This window comes from Panulirus ornatus, chromosome 61 (genome assembly GCF_036320965.1).
Source record: "Panulirus ornatus isolate Po-2019 chromosome 61, ASM3632096v1, whole genome shotgun sequence".
NCBI lineage: Eukaryota > Metazoa > Arthropoda > Malacostraca > Decapoda > Palinuridae > Panulirus > Panulirus ornatus.
In genome coordinates, this window is record NC_092284.1 from 1,042,251 (window position 1) to 1,066,099 (window position 23,849).

Genomic DNA, 23,849 nt, shown 5'->3' on the forward strand with positions numbered 1-23,849 from the left:
TATACACATGACGGAGGACGACGATGGAAATGTTGTGGTGATTAGCCTAGTTTTGTGGTGATTGTGGAGTATCATGGTATGGGTTTGGCCCGGGCACGGGGTCCACTCACTACCCGGGCGAGCGAGGGTAGTTAGTGTGAGGGGGGGTTGTTAACCGGGTTTGGTGTCCATTCTAATGATAATAATAAACCTAAAACTGTGGGTCCATTATTTAGCGAACAGTGTTCGTTGTAGAATGGTGAACGGACGAGGTAGAGAGGGTCATGTAGCCAGAACGAAAAAAGAGAAGGTCTTGTATTTTTTTTATCCCGTGGAGTGAGAAGGCCTTTTTTTTTTTTTTTTTTTTTTGCGTCCTCCGACAGTGGGGTTTAAAAACGTTTAAATGCCACACAGGATTAAGAAACATTTCTCTTTTTTTTTTACCGTGTGAAACGTGCGCGGAATTCGTACGTTTTAGAACGAAATGAACGTGTATGGTACTGAAGGCCTACTGGTCACACCTGTCATGGTGAAGTGATCGGTTGTGGCCAACACAGATGTTTTCATCTGTACAGAAAATGGTTTGTGTGTCATGTCAGAATCGTGTGTCATCTTGGAGCCACCCCATGACTCATGACCACCACAGCAGCCACCCCATGACTCATGACCACCACAGCAGCCACCCCATGACTCATGACCACAGCAGCAGCCACCCCATGACTCATGACCACCACAACAGCCACCCCATGAATCATGACCACAGCAGCCACCCCATGAATCATGACCACAGCAGCAGCCACCCCATGAATCATGACCACAGCAGCCACCCCATGACTCATGACCACAGCAGCCACCCCATGACTCGTGACCACAGCAGCCACCCCATGAATCATGACCGCAGCAGCCACCCCATGAATCATGACCACAGCAGCCACCCCATGACTCATGACCACAGCAGCCACCCCATGACTCATGACCACAGCAGCCACCCCATGACTCGTGACCACAGCAGCCACCCCATGACTCATGACCACAGCAGCCACCCCATGAATCATGACCACAGCAGCCACCCCATGACTCATGACCACCACAGCAGCCACCCCATGAATCATGACCACAGCAGCCACCCCATGAATCATGACCACAGCAGCCACCCCATGACTCATGACCACAGCAGCCACCCCATGACTCATGACCACAGCAGCCACCCCATGAATCATGACCACAGCAGCAGCCACCCCATGAATCATGACCACAGCAGCAGCCACCCCATGACTCATGACCACCACAGCAGCCACCCCATGACTCATGACCACCACAGCAGCCACCCCATGACTCATGACCACCACAGCAGCCACCCCATGACTCATGACCACCACAGCAGCCACCCCATGACTCATGACCACCACAGCAGCCACCCCATGACTCATGACCACCACAGCAGCCACCCCATGACTCATGACCACCACAGCAGCCACCCCATGACTCATGACCACCACAGCAGCCACCCCATGACTCATGACCACCACAGCAGCCACCCCATGACTCATGACCACCACAGCAGCCACCCCATGACTCATGACCACCACAGCAGCCACCCCATGACTCATGACCACCACAGCAGCCACCCCATGACTCATGACCACCACAGCAGCCACCCCATGACTCATGACCACCACAGCAGCCACCCCATGACTCATGACCACCACAGCAGCCACCCCATGACTCATGACCACCACAGCAGCCACCCCATGACTCATGACCACCACAGCAGCCACCCCATGACTCATGACCACCACAGCAGCCACCCCATGACTCATGACCACCACAGCAGCCACCCCATGACTCATGACCACCACAGCAGCCACCCCATGACTCATGACCACCACAGCAGCCACCCCATGACTCATGACCACCACAGCAGCCACCCCATGACTCATGACCACCACAGCAGCCACCCCATGACTCATGACCACCACAGCAGCCACCCCATGACTCATGACCACCACAGCAGCCACCCCATGACTCATGACCACCACAGCAGCCACCCCATGACTCATGACCACCACAGCAGCCACCCCATGACTCATGACCACCACAGCAGCCACCCCATGACTCATGACCACCACAGCAGCCACCCCATGACTCATGACCACAGCAGCAGCCACCCCATGAATCATGACCACAGCAGCAGCCACCCCATGACTCATGACCACAGCAGCAGCCACCCCATGACTCATGACCACAGCAGCCACCCCATGACTCATGACCACAGCAGCCACCCCATGAATCATGACCACAGCAGCCACCCCATGACTCATGACCACAGCAGCCACCCCATGAATCATGACCACAGCAGCCACCCCATGAATCATGACCACAGCAGCAGCCACCCCATGACTCATGACCACCACAGCAGCCACCCCATGAATCATGACCACAGCAGCCACCCCATGACTCATGACCACAGCAGCCACCCCATGAATCATGACCACAGCAGCCACCCCATGAATCATGACCACAGCAGCCACCCCATGAATCATGACCACAGCAGCCACCATGAATCATGACCACAGCAGCCACCCCATGACTCATGACCACAGCAGCCACCCCATGAATCATGACCACAGCAGCCACCCCATGACTCATGACCACAGCAGCCACCCCATGAATCATGACCACAGCAGCCACCCCATGAATCATGACCACAGCAGCCACCCCATGAATCATGACCACAGCAGCAGCCACCCCATGACTCATGACACACAGCAGCCACCCCATGAATCATGACCACAGCAGCCACCCCATGACTCATGACCACAGCAGCCACCCCATGAATCATGACCACAGCAGCCACCCCATGAATCATGACCACAGCAGCCACCCCATGAATCATGACCACAGCAGCCACCCCATGAATCATGACCACAGCAGCCACCCCCATGAATCATGACCACAGCAGCCACCCCATGAATCATGACCACAGCAGCCACCCCATGAATCATGACCACAGCAGCCACCCCATGAATCATGACCACAGCAGCCACCCCATGACTCATGACCACAGCAGCCACCCCATGAATCATGACCACAGCAGCCACCCCATGACTCATGACCACCACAGCAGCCACCCCATGAATCATGACCACAGCAGCCACCCCATGAATCATGACCACAGCAGCCACCCCATGAATCATGACCACAGCCACCATACTACCATGGGAACCATAGGTGATGGTAGTTGGAGGTTGCAGCCTCCGCCACCAGGGGTAAGTGACGACCCCGCAGACTAAAAGGTCTAATTGGTCGTTAACATTCAGAACCATGCACTGCCCCTTCTACCCCCCGTGACGTGTCACCCGCGCATTGGTCGAGGTGCCCCACAGTCTTCGCGCCGATTGGTCGGGGCAGAACCGTGTGACCTTTGACACCGGCCAAACAAAGGGACACTTCGTGTGGCCAGGACCCGCTTTATATGGTTATTTCGCCTCCCTACACAGTGCTAATACAGGAAGGGAGGGGGCGCAGGAAACAGTAGGGGCGTCTTTTGTCCTGCAAGACGCCATGACGTTATTGCTCTCCTAGTGGTCTATGATTGGTCACCAGGGGTGTGACGTCGTGCTTTCCTAGTGGTCTATGATTGGTTACCAGGGATGTGACGTCGTGCTTTCCTAGTGGTCTATGATTGGTTACCAGGGGTGTGACGTCGTGCTCTCCTAGTGGTCTATGATTGGTCACCAGGGGTGTGACGTCGTGCTCTCCTAGTGGTCTATGATTGGTCACCAGGGGTGTGACGTCGTGGTTTCCTAGTGGTCTATGATTGGTTACCAGGGATGTGACGTCGTGCTTTCCTAGTGGTCTATGATTGGTCACCAGGGGTGTGACGTCGTGCTCTCCTAGTGGTCTATGATTGGTCACCAGGGGTGTGACGTCGTGCTTTCCTAGTGGTCTATGATTGGTTACCAGGGGTGTGACGTCGTGCTTTCCTAGTGGTCTATGATTGGTTACCAGGGGTGTGACGTCGTGCTTTCCTAGTGGTCTGTGATTGGTTAACATGGATGGTGGTGATGGAGTAGGGAGGGAGGGAGAGGGAAATGGAGTAGGGAGGGAGGAAAGGAGGCAGGGAGAGGGAGATGCAGTAGTGAGGCAGGGAGAGGGAGGTGGGGTATAGAGGGAGGGAGATGGAGTAGAGATGGAGGCAGGTAGAGGGAGGTGGGGTATAGAGGCAGGGAGATGGAGTAGAGATGGAGGCAGGGAGAGGGTGATGGATGGAGGGAGGGAGAGACCCGGGCTACAAAGGTCTCCCGACCGAACTATTACCTCCAGGCGACGCTATCAAGAGGGCGTTGCTCTCACACTCTGCTCTCACACTCTCTCTCTCTCTCTCTCTCTCTCTCTCTCTCTCTCTCTCTCTCTCTCTCTCTCTCTCTCTCTCTCCCTCCCTCTCTCTCTCCCCCCCCCCCTCTCTCTCTCTCTCTCTCTCTCTCTCTCTCTCTCTCTCTCTCTCTCTCTCTCTCTCACCGCTGCTGGACGTAGGTTTGAGAACATGTGCTCTCCCTCACTGTGGCTGATGACGACCCGGGCCAGGAAGGTGGAATCCTGACACGTCTGGTGGAATCCAAACACGTCTGGTGGCATATCCTGTCTAGTAACACGTCTTGCATCACACACACACACACACACACACACACACACACACACACACACCGTTTTCTATTTCGTAGCATTGATGACCGGTGAGGTGAGAATTGTACACTTGCTCCTGCGCGCGACTTACGCACACTTTCCCTCAGCACGTGACGTGTGCACGTAGGTCGTAGATTTGCGTGTGTGCGTATATATCTGCGTATGTGTGCGTACATATCTGCGTATGTGTGCGTAAATGTTTGCGTATGTGTGTGTATATATCTGCGTATGTGTGCGTACATGTGTGAGAGTCGGGCATTGTACGTTCGCATGTCGTACGATGAGGAGTGGTCAGTGTCAGACGAAGACGTCGTCACGTGACCGTCCCATTGACCTGACCTCCAGCTGATGGTTCAGGTCAGTCGACGTGTTGACCTGGCGTCAGGTCGCGGGTGGGATGGCCCGTCCGCGGGGTCCACCGCGCCTCCTGGCGTGGCCAGTAAACCTGTTATGGTCTGTCTTGCGTAACGCTCGTCTCCCTGTTCCCCAGCAGGGTATGGTAGGGGCCAGGGTGTCAGTGTGGTAGGGGCAGGTGGTGTGGTCAGTGTGGTAGAGGCAGGTGGTGTGGTCAGTGTGGTAGAGGCAGGTGGTGTGGTCAGTGTGGTAGAGGCAGGTGGTGTGGTAGAGGCAGGTGGTGTGGTCAGTGTGGTAGAGGCAGGTGGTGTGGTCATTGTGGTAGAGGCCAGGTGTCAGTGTGGTAGAGGCAGGTGGTGTGGTCAGTGTGGTAGGGGCCAGGGTGTCAGTGTGGTAGAGGCAGGTGGTGTGGTCAGTGTGGTAGAGGCCAGGTGTCAGTGTGGTAGAGGCAGGTGGTGTGGTAGGGGCAGGTGGTGTGGTCAGTGTGGTAGAGGCAGGTGATGTGGTCAGTGTGGTAGAGGCAGGTGGTGTGGTAGTGGTCGGGTCTCAGTGTATGGTTGACCGCTTACATGGTGGCAGAGTGTAGGGTTAGTTTATCATCTCTACTTCACCAGGAGGTTCCATCTACGACCCCCACCCCCCTAGTGCTGATTCCTACGACCCCCTTAGCCCCCCCTTTACGCCGGGGATGGATATGTCGATTTATTATTAAAAACAAAAACGTGTCTGAGATGTACGACCAGTTGACCACCTCGTCCACCTGAACGACCCCGCCCACTGTGACGACACGAGGGTCCTCCTGACGCTGACGTGGGCGTGTGTGTGTGTACGTGTGTGTGTGTGTGTGTGTGTGTGTGTATTCGCTGGGGGGGGGGAGGGGTGTTTAACAGCTGTATAGGCGTGTAAATCAAATCCACGCGGAAGTTAACGCTCGACGGGAGGCGGCGTGCGTCGTCGTACGAACCTTGAAGGTGGGGTGGTCTGAGCGTGGGCGTGCGCACGCCCACGCCCACACACACCGGCCGGAGTTGTAGCTGAACACGTCTCACAATACCTCGGGCGGGAGGTTCGCCCGCCACACTGAACACGGGAAGTGAGGTTTTCTTTATAGTCTCCCACACCCCGCCACCCATCCTCTGTCCAACAGAAAACGAGGAACACCTGCCGGATGTTCGGATGACGTTGCCAACTGACCGAACTGAATGATCGTCATTTATTTATTTCCAATTTCTAGTCTAAGCCAGATACACCACTGATCTACCTTCCCCATTGAGTAGGATGAACAGCTGGGTTGACTGTGGATCTGCTGCCGCGACAGGGATTCGAACCTGTGCGGAGGACTCGCCGTCCCCCCGAGCGGCCCTTGACTGCGCTACGGGCAGGAGCTCTGGCCGAGAGAGAACAGTAAAGGCCACAGAAAATATATTCGACGCCATGTTGAATCTTGGTAAGGTTTCTTGGATATGCAAATATTCGTTCCTTCATCCCTGCTTGTGGCGGACGCGCGCGCGCTCGCACTGCCGGACTCTCCCCGCAGTACATACTTCAGCCCACGTCCGTGCGTTCGCTCACACGTCCACGCTACCGCTACACCTGCCGGGCACCTGTGGTGGGAGCGGCCTAGGGCGCCACACACACACACACACACACACACATAGTTTATACTCGCTGTCTCCCGCGTCAGCGAGGTAGCGCAAGGAAACAGACGAAAGAATTGCCCAACACATACACATGTATATACATACACGTCCACACATGCACATATACATACCTATACATTTCAACGTATATACATATATATACATAGAGACATGTACATGTAAGCACATATACATATGCATGTACCGCAGCACACACAGCGGTACGCCCTGAATAAGACGGTACGATCCTTGAGCGTCACGCTGCGTCCTCTCTCTCTCTCTCTCACAGAGGGGTAGCGTGCCTGGCCAGTCAGCCCACAGTCCAACCCCATCCTTGCGTCACGCATGACCGCCACACTTCCGTGTACTCCCCGCCGGCCCTCGACCGTCGGCACGACCCCCTCACCCCAGCCTGGGGAGGCTGGGGGAGGGTCAGACGGGTGTGTGGTACAGGGAAGGACCCCAGGTGATCGTCCCACCTGGACTGATTACACACGAAATTTAGCTTACATACGTTATACCTGGGGTCATGACGGGGTTAATCAGGCCCTGGGAGAGTAGGAACAGGTTCTGTACCTGTTAGATCAGGGTAGGGTTAATTAGGCCCCGGGAGAGTTAGAACAAGTTCTGTACGTGTTAGGTCAGGTCAAGAGAGATAGGATCGGTAAGGCTTTTGTTACAGCCTCGTTACGATGGGAGGGTGTTGCCCGGAGCTGTGTGGTGAGGCGTCGTTCCTGCTAGTTCGCCGTAGTTTGCATCTCGAGTCATCACCAACAACAGACGAGGCAAATGGCCTCATTTGCTGACATCCTTGACGTAGGTGTCATGTACAATGCACCGAAACCTCTGCTTCAGCCAATTGGCAGCACGTAGCCCCCTGTATATCACACCGCTCCAATTCGGTTTATCCCGCGTTTGCCTCGCACCCTCTTGCCTCTCGTTGAGAATCACGACCCTTTCACTCGGATTACACCCGTGTGACCCCCGAGCTGTCAAACATGACCGGTATAAGACAGGTCACGGTACCTCCGTGTGGTGCAGCGTACCACCTGCCCACAACGGTACCTCCGTGTGGTGCAGCGTACCACCTGCCCTCAGCGGTACCTCCGTGTGGTGCAGCGTACCACCTGCCCTCAGCGGTACCTCCGTGTGGTGCAGCGTACCACCTGCCCTCAGCGGTACTAGGCTCTGGTACCGGGTCCTCCCTCGTGCCAGAATGACGAGTTTTGGCCGACACCAGGTTTGCCACCTGGCGTTGTGGGACCAGCTTCTCCCTCCACACCTGAATGACGGGCGGGTGAGCAGACGCCGCTAACGAGTAGCAGTTCCCCGCTAGGAACAGTAGCGGAGACCGCTAATTGACCCTCTTATCAACCCCCACGTGATGATAGAATATCCACCACGACATTACACATGTTTACATACATACAGACCCTGACATGACCCTCTGGTGGTACGAGAACCACAGTATTACACATGTTTACTCCTGGTTATCTCTTGTGGTGTGGGCGACGTGTCACACGACCGCATGACGCAGGAGGTGTTGGGAGATGTACGCCAGAAGATTGTATACACGAATCCAAATTGCAGTGAGATGGCAGCACTGGAGAGAGAGAGAGAGAGAGAGAGAGAGAGAGAGAGAGAGAGAGAGAGAGAGAGAGAGAGAGACTTTGATTGCTGATACTTCATCCTCAGTGTCTTCAGATACACTGGCTAGTGAAGGTCAGTGCTGGCGTGGTAGGTCACCCGTGGTTGGCCAGCAGAAGTATTCCTCTTGTGTTCGTAAAATTGCACGATTTCCCCCGGCCGTCTTCAGCCACGGTTCCCGCTAAAAAAAAGAGAAAATCCCACCCGGACATTACTGGAACCGAGGCGTGTCTTCCGGCGCGTATGTGGCAACACGTCACTGCATCCGGACGAGGCAATTTTAGGGTCTTAATTACTGTGAAACGTCATGGGATGGACGTCCCTGGTTTTGTTCCAATATCTTGCACGTCATAACGTCTCACACATTCCCCCCCCACGAAAATGTACGTGATCGAGGCTGGTATGTATATTGTACCGTGTGTGTGTGTGTGTGTGTGTGTGTGTGTTGAAGACATGATCGTGTTGGATATTAAACTGATGTGATTCATTTGTCGATGTTGGTGTCTTCATTTCCACGACGGTACGATCCCTGAGCACGACGGTACGATCCCGAGCACGACGGTACGATCCTTGAACACGACGGTACAATACTTGAACACGACGGTACGATCCTTGTCAATATTTTCTTTGTCCTTGACCTGACCCGTCGTTCTCAAGGATCGTATCATATTCAAGGATCGTGCCATCAAATTCAAGGATCGTACCGTCGTACCCAAGGATCGTATCGTCGTAGCCAAGGAACGTACCGTCGTAGCCAAGGAACGTATCGTCGTACCCAAGGATCGGACCGTTGTACCTAAGGAAAGTACCGTCGTAACCAAGGATCGTATCGTCGTACCCTAGAATCGTACCGTCGTATCCAAGGATCGTACCGTCGTACCCAAGGAACGTATCGTCGTACCCAAGGATCGGACCGTCGTACCCAAGGAACGTACCGTCGTACCCAAGGATCGTACCGTCGTTTTCATTTATCGTAGCGGGAGTCGTATCCAAGGATCGTACCGTCGTAACCAAGCAACGTACCGTCGTACCCAAGGATCGTACCGTCGTTTTCATTTATCGTAGCGGGAGTCGTACCCAAGGATCGTACCGTCGTAGCCAAGGATCGTACCGTCGTACCCAAGGAACGTACCGTCGTACCCAAGGATCGTAGCGGGAGTCGTAGCCAAGGAACGTACCGTCGTACCCAAGGAACGTACCGTCGTACCCAAGCAACGTACCGTCGTACCCAAGGATCGTACCGTCGTTTTCATTTATCGTAGCGGGAGTCGTAGCCAAGGATCGCACCGTCTTGCACAAGGCTCGCCCCGTCGTTCGTAAGGTTCTTCCCCTCACAGTGAAGCGGTTCATATTAAGTTATGAAGGCTTTGAGGAAGGTTTCATACAGCAGGTGCTGGTTGTGGAGGTCGAGCACACGCGGGCGTATGAGGAAGACCCCGGCTCCATGAGGGTTTGTCTCTCTCACACCTTCTCCGTTAGGACCAAGAGTCCAGCGGAGCGACACACAAGGATGGTCGCAACCTTCATCACCGGGGACGGTCCGTTCCTACGACCAGCTCAAGATGGCTCGCGTCTTTTCGTTCCAACAGTCGGGGGAAAAAAAAAACGACAACAGAATTGCCTTCAAGAAGCGCATTGTGGTTCGTGTGTGATGTCGAGGATGGTGTGTGTGGAGGGTCATGAACTCCCTCGTCTTCCTCCTTCATGAGTCGTACCCTTCCCCCACGACGGAAGGTCGTGCTGCAGGGGGGGAGGGGGGTGTTCGAAGCAGGGATACTACCGTGCAGGGTTGAGGGAACTGGGGGGGGGGGGGGGCAACGAAGGCGATCTGTTCATTGTCGTGTCCTGGGCCGCCCGGCATTATATACACACAGTCCTCATTGTGGTTGTTTACATTTGTCTTCCGCGAGAGAGAGAGAGAGAGAGAGAGAGAGAGAGAGAGAGAGAGAGAGAGAGAGTCTAGATGAATAATGGACAAAAGAAAATCAGAAAGGTTGACTGAGAATACAATGAACAGTTGATCTTGATAGTGAAGCAAGAATGAAGATGTGACGAAGGAAAATGGGGTGCGGAAAGAGAGGAGTGAGTGAGAGAGAGAGTGAGAGGATAGCGATGGCGGAGAGATTGAGGCAGGGAGAGTGAGTGAGAGTGCAGTCACCCCTCTCCCTGCTCAGCGGGATGGACGGTGGGAGCAACACACCACAGCAGACAGCCCAGACCCTCTCCCATGGGTGGGTGGGGAGGAGATGTACGTCTCCCCACTGTGGGGAGGGGAGTGGGGAGAAGAGTGGCTGCTGACGGCTACAGTTCTAGAAGCGGCGTTGCTTGGGGGGGCAGGGTGGCTGGGAGGGGGGACCGTTAGTTATCATGGAAAGGTCACACGAAAGGCAACGCTGTGTCGAGTTCCAGGTATTTCCAGCGAGATGATGGTGGGTCGGCTGGAACACTCTTGTCGCGAGGACCTGGAAGATGCCCTCTTCCATGCCAGGTTATGGTCTGGAAGATGCCTTCTTCCATGCCAGGTTATGGTCTGGAAGATGCCCTCTTCCATGCCAGGTTATGGTCTGGAAGATGCCCTCTTCCATGCCAGGTTATGGTCTGGAAGATGCCTTCTTCCATGCCAGGTTATGGTCTGGAAGATGCCCTCTTCCATGCCAGGTTATGGTCTGGAAGATGCCTTCTTCCATGCCAGGTTATGGTCTGGAAGATGCCTTCTTCCATGCCAGGTTATGGTCTGGAAGACGCCCTCTTCCATGCCAGGTTATGGTCTGGAAGATGCCCTCTTCCATGCCAGGTTATGGTCTGGAAGATGCCTTCTTCCATGCCAGGTTATGGTCTGGAAGATGCCCTCTTCCATGCCAGGTTATGGTCTGGAAGATGCCCTCTTCCATGCCAGGTTATGGTCTGGAAGATGCCCTCTTCCATGCCAGGTTATGGTCTGGAAGATCCCCCCCCTCCTCACTGGGGCCTGGAAGATCCCCCCCCTCCTCACTGGGGCCTGGAAGATCCCCCCCCTCCTCACTGGGGCCTGGAAGATCCGCCCCCCTCCCCTCCTCCTCAACACCAGACCACATCAAGTAACCAACCTGCACCTTGGCAAGTCGTACGCCGGGCTCGCCCTTCTGCCAACAGTACCCCAGTGGGCAGCAGGTCACCGTACGGCGGTGGTGGCAACGGAGGGACCAGTGTGCTGCCCCCGTTATGTACACCCACCACACTGGGGGGGGAATGGGTGACCTGTGCGGAATTATAATGACAGGGTTCGAGTCCCACCACAGACGTCATCATCTTGATCATTGTCTTGTGCTGCCATGACTTCACGTGATGTCACAGCCTCCCCAGCTGTGCTGCCATGACTTCACGTGATGTCACAGCCTCCCCAGCTGTGCTGCCATGACTTCACGTGATGTCACAGCCTCCCCAGCTGTGCTACCATGACTTCACGTGATGTCACAGCCTCCCCAGCTGTGCTACCATGACTTCACGTGATGTCACAGCCTCCCCAGCTGTGCTACCATGACTTCACGTGATGTCACAGCCTCCCCAGCTGTGCTGCCATGACTTCACGTGATGTCACAGCCTCCCCAGCTGTGCTACCATGACTTCACGTGATGTCACACGACGCCCTCCCCTTCCACTAAGCCTCGTCCTGACCTGAGTCATGTGACATCATTTTGTGACCTCCCTGGGGTCACTGGTGTTGACATCTTTTTGTGACCTTCTTGGAGCCACTGGTGTGCCTTCTAGTTCGACCTATGACCTCCACCCACTCTGGCTCTGGTGACCTGTGACCTCTCGTAGGGAGTGACCTCTTTTTCGACACCTGTGACTCGATGTTACATTGATGACCAAGATACCTGGTGTGACCTCCCATATGACTGATGGTTTCCAGTGTCATCTTGACCTCTGCTGACCCCATCATTTCCATCTCTGAACCCCATATTCCATGACCTCCCCTCTGACCTCTCCTGACCCAGCGTAGTGTCGTGTCTTGACCTGACCCCGTCTGACCTCCAACGCTTGGAAATATCCGCGCTTGAGGAACAGATATACGTCAGCTTAGGTGAGAGGGAGAGGGAGAGGGGAGAGTAGAGAACCCCCTCTCTCTCCCTGACCCACGTGACCCAGCAAAGCACCGTAAGCGTAAACAATGCCGCGTTTGGCCGGGGTGTGGCGACCGTGACGTCACGCCCTGTCTCAGGCAGTGTTGACATTCAAAAAGCGTCGCTTGCTACACTTGCTCTAGATACCCCAGGTTTCTCTCTCTCTCTCTCTCTCTCTCTCTCTCTCTCTCTCTCTCTCTCTCTCTCTCTCTCTCTCTCGTGGGTTGAGCGCTCCACGTTATGACCAGACTTGAGAGTGGGTAACCCCTCTCCCTCGTGGGCAGTTACGTGACACAGTTGACCCTGGCTGACCATTCTGAAGTCCCTCTCTCACTCACGCCCTTCTGCTGGCCGCATGACGCCCCCCTCACCAACGCCACGCCCTTGTTCTATCCACAACACGCCCCTCCACCACCTCCCACGCCCTTCTTCCGTCACGACACGCCCCTCCATCAACTTCCACACCCTTGCTTTGACCACTCCGCGCCACGCCCTTCCACCACCTCCACACGCCCTTGTTCTGGCCACGGCACGCCCCTCCTCCAGCTCCCACGCCCCTTTCCACCTTCCTTCCTTCCCCCGCAGATGGTGTCGAGTACCACGGTCTTCTCGTGACCAGATGGCTGGGTGTTCCCCTACAGGTGATGACGCCTGGTAGTGCCAGGTGACCTTCAGTCTCTAGGGCGTCGCCAGCCGTGGGCGTGGTGGTGGTGGGCGGCGAGGCCCCCGGACCAGTAAAGTTCAGTTCTCGTATGACTCACTCGCTCCACAACCCCTCTCCATTTGCCCTTGTCTTGGGTGGGTCTCATCCATGTTACCCTTCTAAATGGAGGGCGTACCCGTAATTACCTGTTTGATTTGCCTGTTGGTAATGTACTGGGAGAGTTTGACGCTCGTGGGGCCCCCGTCGCTTGAACATACTCTACTGTCATACACTTCGTGAGAGAGAGAGAGAGAGAGAGAGAGAGAGAGAGAGAGAGAGAGAGAGAGAGAGAGAGAGAGAGAATGTGCACTAATGTTGCCCCGTCTCTCTTAACCTTGTATATGTGTGTCTGTATGTGGGTGTGAGGGTTGGGCCAATTGAATTACCTTCTAGCCAATTAACCAGTCCATTAACTAGTTGAGATTCTCGTATTAATTTGACGTCTGTCTGTGTGTGTGTGTGTGTTGTTACGTGAATTATATATTATCTTGAAGACTTCGCTAGACATGAAGGGTCTATAAACCCTGACCCATAATGCTGTCATGTAACAGCTGAAGCCAGGTCGTGTGTCACACAAGGGTCGTGTATCCGTGCACTTACAGGCCCTGCCTAACTACCACCTGGTGATCAGATCGTACCGTCGTGCTCAGGTCGAGTCGTCGTAACATAGTTCGTGCTCAAGTGGCTGACATAACACTGGTGCTCGAGTGCCTGAACTCGCCGCTCTTAACCCCATCCCTTTGCCGGTGTCATGGGTGGGGAGGGAAAGGGAAAGTCGTCCAGGTTTTGACACCTTGGTACATTTCCCCTTCACAAATTCTCAGTTTTTTTTTTAAAGAAATTATTTTAGTCAACGTCTTGTTCCTATTGCTTACGTTTTGTTGACGTGATCGCTGGACTGTTTTGATGTAAGTTCGTGTGGTGTAAACATCGCAAATTTATGTTTCCAGTGGGAATTGTTGGGTTGTGTTTATCATGTTGTTTCAACAGGACGACCATCTGGTGTAGTGATGATGGCGGGGGAAATTGGATGACTTTCACCGGGGAAGTAAGTAGTGGTGGTGGTGGTGCGACAGGTTACTGATGATATACCATTTACATTACTTATCCCTAATAAGAGAAAGTCCCCCGCCCGTTTTCTGTGGTGCCAGCCACAATAACCGGATTGTCTGGATTAAAATGATATTCCCATGACTAACGCAGCCGTGCCAGAAGGGAACCTGTATGTGTGGGTTTGAACCAGAATATGTTGGTGTGGGTTGTGGTCATGGAGGGTTGTGAGCCAGGGAAGTTGGGTTGTGGTCATGGAGGGTTGTGAGCCAGGGAAGGTGGGTTGTGGTCAGGGAGGGTTGTGAGCCAGGGAAGGTGGGTTGTGGTCAGGGAGGGTTGTGAGCCAGGGAAGGTGGGTTGTGGTCAGGGAGGGTTGTGAGCCAGGGAAGGTGGGTTGTGGTCATGGAGGGCTGTGAGCCAGGGAAGGTGGGTTGTGGTCAGGGAGGGTTGTGAGCCAGGGAAGTTGTAGGTGAGGAAATGTAATTTCAGAGTCGATTGTAGTGTGTGTTTATTTATGATAATCTTTTCCCTCAGTGATGCACATTTCTGTGGAGGACATTTCTGTTTCTCCTGAACTCGTCATTCCCAGGATCGTACATACAGACGTACTGATAGATAAGTTGTGTGTGTTAGTATGGTATGTGAGTCAAGAAGTGTCTCTCGTCTGGGTGTATGATGCCTCGCCCCCTGGGGGCACTCCTGTAATGTGAGTCGTGTGTCTCGTCTGGGTGTATGATGCCTCGCCCCCTGGGGGCACTACTATAATGTTGTGAGTCGTGTGTCTCGTCAGTGTGTATGATGCCTCGCCCCCTGGGGGCACTACTGTAATGTGAGTCGTGTGTCTCGTCTGTGTGTATGATGCCTCGCCCCCTGGGGGCACTACTGTAATGTGAGTCGTGTGTCTCGTCTGTGTGTATGATGCCTCGCCCCCTGGGGGCACTACTGTAATGTGAGTCGTGTGTCTCGTCTGTGTGTATGATGCCTCGCCCCCTGGGGGCACTCCTGTAATGTGAGTCGTGTGTCTCGTCTGTGTGTATGATGCCTCGCCCCCTGGGGGCACTACTGTAATGTGAGTCGTGTGTCTCGTCTGGGTGTATGATGCCTCGCCCCCTGGGGGCACTCCTGTAATGTTGTGAGTCGTGTGTCTCGTCTGTGTGTATGATGCCTCGCCCCCTGGGGGCACTACTGTAATGTGAGTCGTGTGTCTCGTCTGGGTGTATGATGCCTCGCCCCCTGGGGGCACTACTGTAATGTGAGTCGTGTGTCTCGTCTGGGTGTATGATGCCTCGCCCCCTGGGGGCACTACTGTAATGTGAGTGACCCACCAAGAGATGGCGCTGACTGGTGAGGGCGCTCGGCCTCCCGTGGTGGTGGTGGTGGCTACCTTGCGTACTGGGTCCTGGTGAAGTGGAGTCGTCGCGAGGCAGGAGGAGATACAGGATTGCGAGGCTTTCTAACGAGATAGATAGAGAGAGTCAGTCGTGGGAGCCTTGGCTGCCGGGACTAAAGGCGTGGGATGCCTGGTTTTCCCGCCCACGCCTGCCCGGCACGCTGACCTCCCGCGCCACCTCTAGCATTCCACGCCTCTCTCTCTCTCTCTCTCCCTCTTCCTCCTGTGCACCAGCGGAATATATACGTGTGTGTGTGTATGTGGCGGTCACCACCTGCGGCGTCTTAACTCCCTTCGTCACGACCATCCACGGGAGGGACTGGTCATAGCGGGTCCACCATTCGTGGTCCAGATGATCCGTGGCGGAAAGCATACCACCTTTCCCTCCGGCTCAACTGCCCGGAGGAGAGAAGACTTGCAGTATGGCGCCAACTGTGGAACATTACCACACACACACGGGGTTATTATCATGGTCAGTTAGTGAGCCATAGTTATGTATCCAGTTACAAACGGTCAACTGGAAAGTCGGACACATATGACTCGTATCAAACGATCCTCTCCACCTGGACACATCCCCTCACCCAGTCCTCTCCACCTGGACACATCCCCTCACCCAGTCCTCTCCACCTGGACACATCCCCTCACCCAGTCCTCTCCACCTGGACACATCCCCTCAGCCAGTCCTCTCCACCTGGACACATCCCCTCAGCCAGTCCTCTCCACCTGGACACATCCCCTCAGCCAGTCCTCTCCACCTGGACACATCCCCTCAACCAATCCTTGCCAGTGAATCATCCCGAATCATGTCTCCCACGGGTGGGCTTCGAACCCTGGTGGTGATGGTGTTGCCGACGCCCATTACGTCAGAATTATTGATGTGGTGGAGGAATGTGGGTGAATGATCCTGATGCACTAACTGATCAAGAGAGGAAGAAGAAGTAAAGAGAAGAGAAGGAATGGAGGAGGAGAAGATAAGAGAAGGAATGGAGGTGGGTAGACACAAGGGGTCACCTGCCAGTGACCCCCCCTTCCCTGGCGTGGGGTGAGGTATGGTAATGTGGGGGGAGGGGTGTGGGCGAAGGGCCGTTGTGGGGGGGAGGTCATGTGTGCCGCCCACACCAGGTTCACTGACCACCACCAAATCTGCCACCAACACCTCTTTCTCCACCGCTGCGACGTCTCCACCTCCCACAGACCACCACCAGAGGACATCAGCAAGACCATCTTACATCCACGTCCCTCTCAGGGCATCCGTCTTACACCCACGTCCCTCTCAGGGCATCCGTCTTACACCCACGTCCCTCTCAGGGCATCCGTCTTGCATCCACGTCCCTCTCAGGGCATCCGTCTTACACCCACGTCCCTCTCAGGGCATCCGTCTTACACCCACGTCCCTCTTAGGGCATCCGTCTTACACCCACGTCCCTCAGGGCATCCGTCTTACACCCACGTCCCTCTCGGGGCATCCGTCTTGCATCCACGTCCCTTTCAGGGCATCCGTCTTACATCCACGTCCCTCTCAGGGCATCCGTCTTGCATCCACGTCCCTTTCAGGGCATCCGTCTTACATCCACGTCCCTCTCAGGGCCTCCGTCTTACACCCACGTCCCTCTCAGGGCATCCGTCTTGCACCCACGTCCCTCTCAGGGCATCCGTCATACCCCCACGTCCCCATTCCATCCATACAGATCGCTCCACCTCCTGGGAGATGCTGGGATCTCCTGGGCTTCCCCCGGGATATGTCCACATCTTATAGGCACATAGGGAGGTCGCTGTGGGTGAAGAAGAATCCCACACTGGGACACTGCCTGGCTGAGACACCATACATGTGGGATAGCCAAGCCCTGGGACACGCATACTGGCACGTCCCCCGTCCCTCACCGTGGGAGACCAGTCCACTCACCCTGGGAGTCCCACGAGGTCGAGGACTGCGCGGCATATCTCTCCTCCCACATGCCTCGGCCTGTGAGGGCAGGGGGGCCTCCTCAGCCAACCCCCCCCCCACCCCCCCTCAGGGGAAAGTGGGGTAAATGTGTTTTGACTTTACTCAAGCTTTATTGCTTTGACTCGAAGCAGAGGCTCAGCTGCGGGAGGTGCTTGAACTAAGCTTGTCATTCCTGGTCAAGAAACGCGTTTTAAGAAGCGATGAGAAACAAAAAAGAATTCAGGTAAGAGCAGCAAGAGAAATCACGTCATACATTAGATTTTCCCGTAAGATAGTGTCTCATTATCAGTAATGCAACCATACCGCAGTCTTCCAGTCCTCCCTTATGTGGACAGACTCGAACCCCTACACAATCGGTGGGCAGTTGGTTGTGTGGAAACATCGCCACGTTGTTAAAGGCTGAACGACCGAGTACTTGACGTACGTTTTGGAGGGACGTTTTTGACCAGCTGTCCTCGAGGTGTGGCAGATCCTCCGCCCAAGTCGTCCGTAATGATGAACAAGAACCATCCACGGACACGGCCTCTCTGTGGCTCGCTGCTCCAGAAGACACCGATGAAAACGGCGGGTTTGGGAGAGTTCCTTTCTTCCCTGGGGTGACTGACGACTTGTGGATGGTAAGGTCGTCCTTGACAAGGGTCCAGTTCGTGGTCAGAGTGAGACCCGTTCATATGGTGTGGTTACGGACGCTGTGATCTCGGCTGCGGCCGCTGTGGGACGCTCAAGTGAACCTTGATGATGTGTTCCCGGCCATCCACTCTCTCTCTCTCTCTCTCTCTCTCTGCTCCAGCGTCGTGTCCTGACCCTCGCTGAGGTCTGAACACCTTCCGATCTGCGTCTCGGACCGTCGCTGTGTGAGGCAGTACACACACACACACGGGTTGCTCAAGGTCCCCCCGTACATGAATACTGCATCAGGTGTTAATAAGGCGCGCGGGGGGACACACACAGGGCCTCCTCCTCTTCCTCGCGAGCTCTGGACCCAAGGGTTGAGGAGGTGCTGCTGCCACTCCACGTGTGCCCTGACCTCAGGCGTTCCCTGGTTGAGGCAGGATCTGTGTTCCTCTCGTCCACCATGACGCCTTGAACCCAACCCCTCCGTACCAAGTGCCAGGCCTGTGTGATGAGACGCCATATTGCCGTCGTGTTCCACCTATACCACTGTAAACTCGCGCCAGTCAGTTTCCTCTAGTTACGGGGCCCCTCCGCGCTCTGACAGGGGCCCCTCCACGCTCTGACAGGGGCCCCTACACGCTCTGACAGGGGCCCCTCCGCGTACTGACAGGGGCCCCCTCCACGCTCTGACAGGGGCCCCTCCGCGTACTGACAGGGGCCCCTACACGCTGTGGCAGGGGCCACCTCCACGCTGTGGCAGGGGCCCCTCCGCGCTCTGACAGGGGTCCCCTCCGCGCACTGACAGGGGCCCCCCACATTCCTACATGCACACTTGGTGTCCACCCTCATCCCAGTATGGACTTGTCAAGGGCAAGTGGGGGCCATCAGCTCGGCTACTGCCGAAGGAGTGGCATCACTGGGTCGTGTCTTCCATCACCTGAAGAAGGTGATGCAGAGACGAAACCCTTCCCCTCCCGCACCTCAAACCTCTCCTTCATGATCGGTGCTGGCGATGAAGGGAGATTCTCCCTCTCTCCTCCCGTTAATCACCCTGGCGGCGCCCCCGCCCTCCCCTGGGCCTCGCACAAGGGCGGGTCATTGCATCCATCGAGATGGGTCATGCATGCCGGTGCCTCGTAAGTATGTGTTCATGCACGCCTGACTCCCATCCAAGTACACTAGAGGTGGCGGCCTGACACACACACACACACACACACACGGCTGTAAACTGGTTTGGTTTTTTTTAGAAATTGCGACGCCCGACCTGCACTGGGGGAAGGGGGGGGAGTGTTAACTGTTGTATTGATAGTTGCTGACGCTGGCCTGTGGCGTATCGCATGCAGCAGGGGTGAGGGGGGAAGCTACTGTATTTTGGCCGACTTCTTCTCCCCCCTTCGTCCCTATGAGACCCGTATCTCGGCGTCACACTGTTACCTAGCACACCCTCACCTAGCACACCCTCACCTAGCACACCCCCACCTAGCACACCCCCCACCTAGCACACCCCCACCTAGCACACCCCCCACCTAGCACACCCTCACCTAGCACACCCCCACCTAGCACACCCTCACGCTGGGTATAAGTGAGAACTGGGGTGAGGGGGGGGGAGTGGGGAGAGGACATTAACCCCCCACACCATCGTAATCAGAAGTGTGACACTCTGACTGAATTACCGTCACACTTAAGGGATCCCAGTGTGTGTGGAGCGGTACCGATGTTACGGATCCTACACACACACACACACACACACACACACACACACACAAGACCCCCGTCACAGACATGCCTGGTTACGCCGGTAAACTGGTGCTCCTTCTCGCCTGGCATCCGGGTTCCCTCACCAGCCATTCCCGGGGTGGGTTGAGGCCCGCCTTAGCTCCCTCATCACGACGGTACGACCCTTGAACACGACGGTGCGACCCTTGAGCACGATGGTGCGACCCTTGAGCACGATGGTGCGACCCTTGAGCACGACGGTGCTACCCTTGAGCACGATGGTACGACCCTTGAACACGACGGTACGATTCTTGAACACGACGGTATACGACCCTCGAACACGACGGTACGATCCTTGAGCACGACGGTGCTACCCTTGAGCACGATGGTGCGACCCTTGAACACGACGGTGCGACCCTTGAACACGACGGTACGATTCTTGAACACGACGGTATACGACCCTCTAACACGACGGTACGATCCTTGAACACGACGGTATACGACCCTCGAACACGACGGTACGATCCTTGAACACGACGGTGCGACCCTTGATGAACACGACGGTGCGACCCTTGAACACGACGGTGCGACCCTTGAACACGATGGTACGACCCTTGAGCACGATGGTACGACCCTTGAACACGACGGTAAACGACCCTTGAACACGACGGTAAACGACCCTTGAACACGACGGTGCGACCCTTGAACACGACGGTACGACCCTTGAACACGACGGTACACGACCCTTGAACACGACGGTGCGACCCTTGAACACGACGGTATACGACCCTCGAACACGACGGTATACGACCCTTGAACACGACGGTGCGACCCTTGAACACGACGGTGCACGACCCTTGAACACGACGGTATACGACCCTCGAACACGACGGTACGATCCTTGAACACGACGGTGCGACCCTTGAGCACGACGGTACGATCCTTGAACACGACGGTGCACGACCCTCGAACACGACGGTACGATCCTTGAACACGACGGTATACGACCCTTGAACACGACGGTGCGACCCTTGATCACAGCGGTACGATCCTTGCGTGTGTGGTGGCCACACCTTTCAGTAACTAAGTCAAACTAAACCGTACCAGATAAACGACTATTCCGATGAAGAAAACGCGTTCAGGTTGCTCACCATATTCAACCAATAAACTGAAGTGTGTAAAACAAGGAAGATGTGGCTCCTATTTTCTCTCACAACGTCTTCATTATATTTTATGTACATTTTCTTTTCTTGTTAAGGTAAGGTTAGGACCCATTTATCTATCTATATATATCCTGCCGGCGTTTGTGATCCAGTAATAATTCATACAAATTATCGTGAGTATCACCGTCTTCCATCTTCCCGACGCTCGTGATATATTACCGGTAACTAGCGAGATTAGAACACGGGTTGACGGTGCGTCTCCCTACGTAGCCATCATGGCGGACCGGGGAGTGCCCGGTGTTGCGCTGCGCGTGAAGGACATTGACTGAACAACGGTGTACGCATCTCGGGAATTCTTGGGCACGGAGGAGGAGCCACAGCGGTGTCGGCGAGCAGCTGTGGGAGAAAACCGGCTGCTGGGTGCTTGGCTCACACACCCCGCGAGACACAACGGTTACACACACACACACACACACACCTTACTCCCCCAGCCCACGCACGCATCAGGCAACTGTGTGAAATTGTTTTAAATAATGACGGAACATTTGGCTGTTGACCTAACGTCGTAAAATGTATATATATATATATATATATATATATATAAATTCATCAAGTGACTTAAATCTTCGGGTGTTTACTGAGGTCGTAAATGTAATATGTAAATTCAGTCCGCATTTCTCTCAGTCTCAGGTTATGTTTGTGTTAACTGTAAGTTGAGGGATTAAATACACCTTTTATATATTGATAATCATCTACGTACGTCATGAACACCGAATTCACCAGATTTTGACATTCCCGTCGTGTGATGGCCTTATTGTACGCCATGATGGAATTTATGTACAAAAGTAATGATATTTGTAGCGACTTTATGTTGTGAAGAAATACATTTGAATGTAATTCACAAGCATATAACTTACCATGTTCCGTTTTCGTCGTGGTTTTACATATACATGTAATCGACTCTCTTGTTCCAGAGAGAGACGAAGGTTGGATGGTGGAGGTGAAGGGCGTCAGGATTGGGCGCTGGGGGGGAAAAAAACGTCCCGCGTGGCCCCCACCATTCCGGTTAACACTACTACTACTACAGTCACTTTATGTTGAGTACTGATCCACCTCTCTCTCTCTCTCTCTCTCTCTCTCTCTCTCTCTCTCTCTCTCTCTCTCTCTCTCTCTCTCTCTCTCTCTCCGCTATACGTGTGCAGACTGCCCCTTCCCTCAGTGTGATGTGTGACAACTGCAGATGATGACGGTCGAGCAGAGGACGTGATCACATTGACGTTACGCCAAGTATGATAGCTTGATGTAGACGAGCCTCACACATGTTGATGATGACGACAGACCCCGGGTGTTTATATCCTCCGTCGTGATGTATCAGAACACAGCGGACGCTCGGGGGGGAGGGCAGATGTGTGCCTCACGTTACGGAAGACGGCCATCATCCACGTCCTTGACGTAGCTCGCTTGGTGGGACGATCTAGCAGCACATCTTCTTGCTCGCTCCTCCTCCTCTTGGCCTGTAATCTCCTGGTTCGTCTCGGTGTAATTTCCCTGCTGATTACGTCTGTGTGTGGAGGAGGAGGAGGATGTACACACACACACATATGTAACACGGACGTGTCATTAAGTCAGTCGGGCAGGACAGGAGCTGTCTGGGTGGCATCTTTGATTTATGCTGAGGCATAATCTTGTGCGAGGAGAAGCATCGCTCCAGGGAACCTGTCATGGACCGGTTGTCCGTTTTCTGTATGTAGGTTCGTTCGTTTGTCGTCATGGTGTGATGATTTTCAAGTCAGTTTTTTTGATATTTAGGTTTTGTGCACGTGTGTTGTTATAGCTGGACCCGTTTTCTATTGACGGCTAATTCTTTGAGTACTCGTGGAAAATGGGAAGCTGATTGGCGACTGTAGATTTTGTTTTGCTTTGAATTTGACTATAATATATATATATATATATATATATATATATATATATATATATATATATATATATATATATATATATATATATATATATGGTTAAACTTCAGAGCTGTTTGTTTTTCCTTGTTTTATGACGTCAGAGCTTCGTTACCTTTTATATTTTGCTGTATCATCAAGTTCCTCACAAACCCATTGTTTTTCTTTCTCCTCATCTTTACCTCGTAATCCTGGCCTGGAAGTGGGATTTTATCCATACGGACTGAACCCTTCCCACATGGGGTGAGACGGAGGAGGAGGGGATATTGATAATTCAGAAATGGTGTTGCGGGTTGTCCAGTGTTCAGTCCATTTCTCCTTGGAAGACGTATTTACATTCAGTGTAGTGCAGTATACACAACATGTGTTCAGAGTAGTGCAGTATACACATGTGTAGTGCAGTATACACATGTGTAGTGCAGTATACACAACATATGTAGTGCAGTATACACAATGTGTTAAGTGTAGTGCAGTATACACAACATGTGTTCAGTGTAGTGCAGTATAGACAGCATGAACAATACGAACGTTTATATGTGATGGCTGGACTGCCGTACAGCTTAACAAAGAGTAAGTGAGAGAATAGTTCGATAAATTGATGTATGACAGGAATCGTGGCACGTGTTGGTGTGTATGTGAGCGGGTTGACATGATGTGTTGTTCTCTTCCCAGACATCGATGAATGTTTGATCCCGGAGCTGGCGGCCCGGTGCGCGGCTGACGCAGAGTGTTGCAACCTACCCGCACACTACACCTGCAAGTGCAAGGAAGGCTTTACCGGCGACGGATACCAGCTATGTACCGGTAAGTGCCACGTTAAGTCACACTTACACTTAAGTGATACAAGACCAAGTTGGATCTACTCTCCCTCACGCATACATTCATTGAACCCTTGTTTACCTC

The 23,849-nt window shown here is 54.1% G+C and overlaps 1 protein-coding gene across 5 annotated transcripts in view; it reads left to right on the forward strand.

The window, feature by feature from the left end:
* LOC139767469 (uncharacterized) overlaps positions 1-23,849 on the forward strand; it is a 192,336-nt gene that overhangs the window by 129,807 nt on the left and 38,680 nt on the right. For all 5 annotated transcript variants that reach the window (XM_071696882.1, XM_071696883.1, XM_071696884.1 and 2 more), the window contains one exon: positions 23,619-23,750. In XM_071696882.1, coding sequence (XP_071552983.1) covers positions 23,619-23,750 — 132 coding nt within the window. The remainder of the gene's footprint in view (positions 1-23,618; positions 23,751-23,849) is intronic.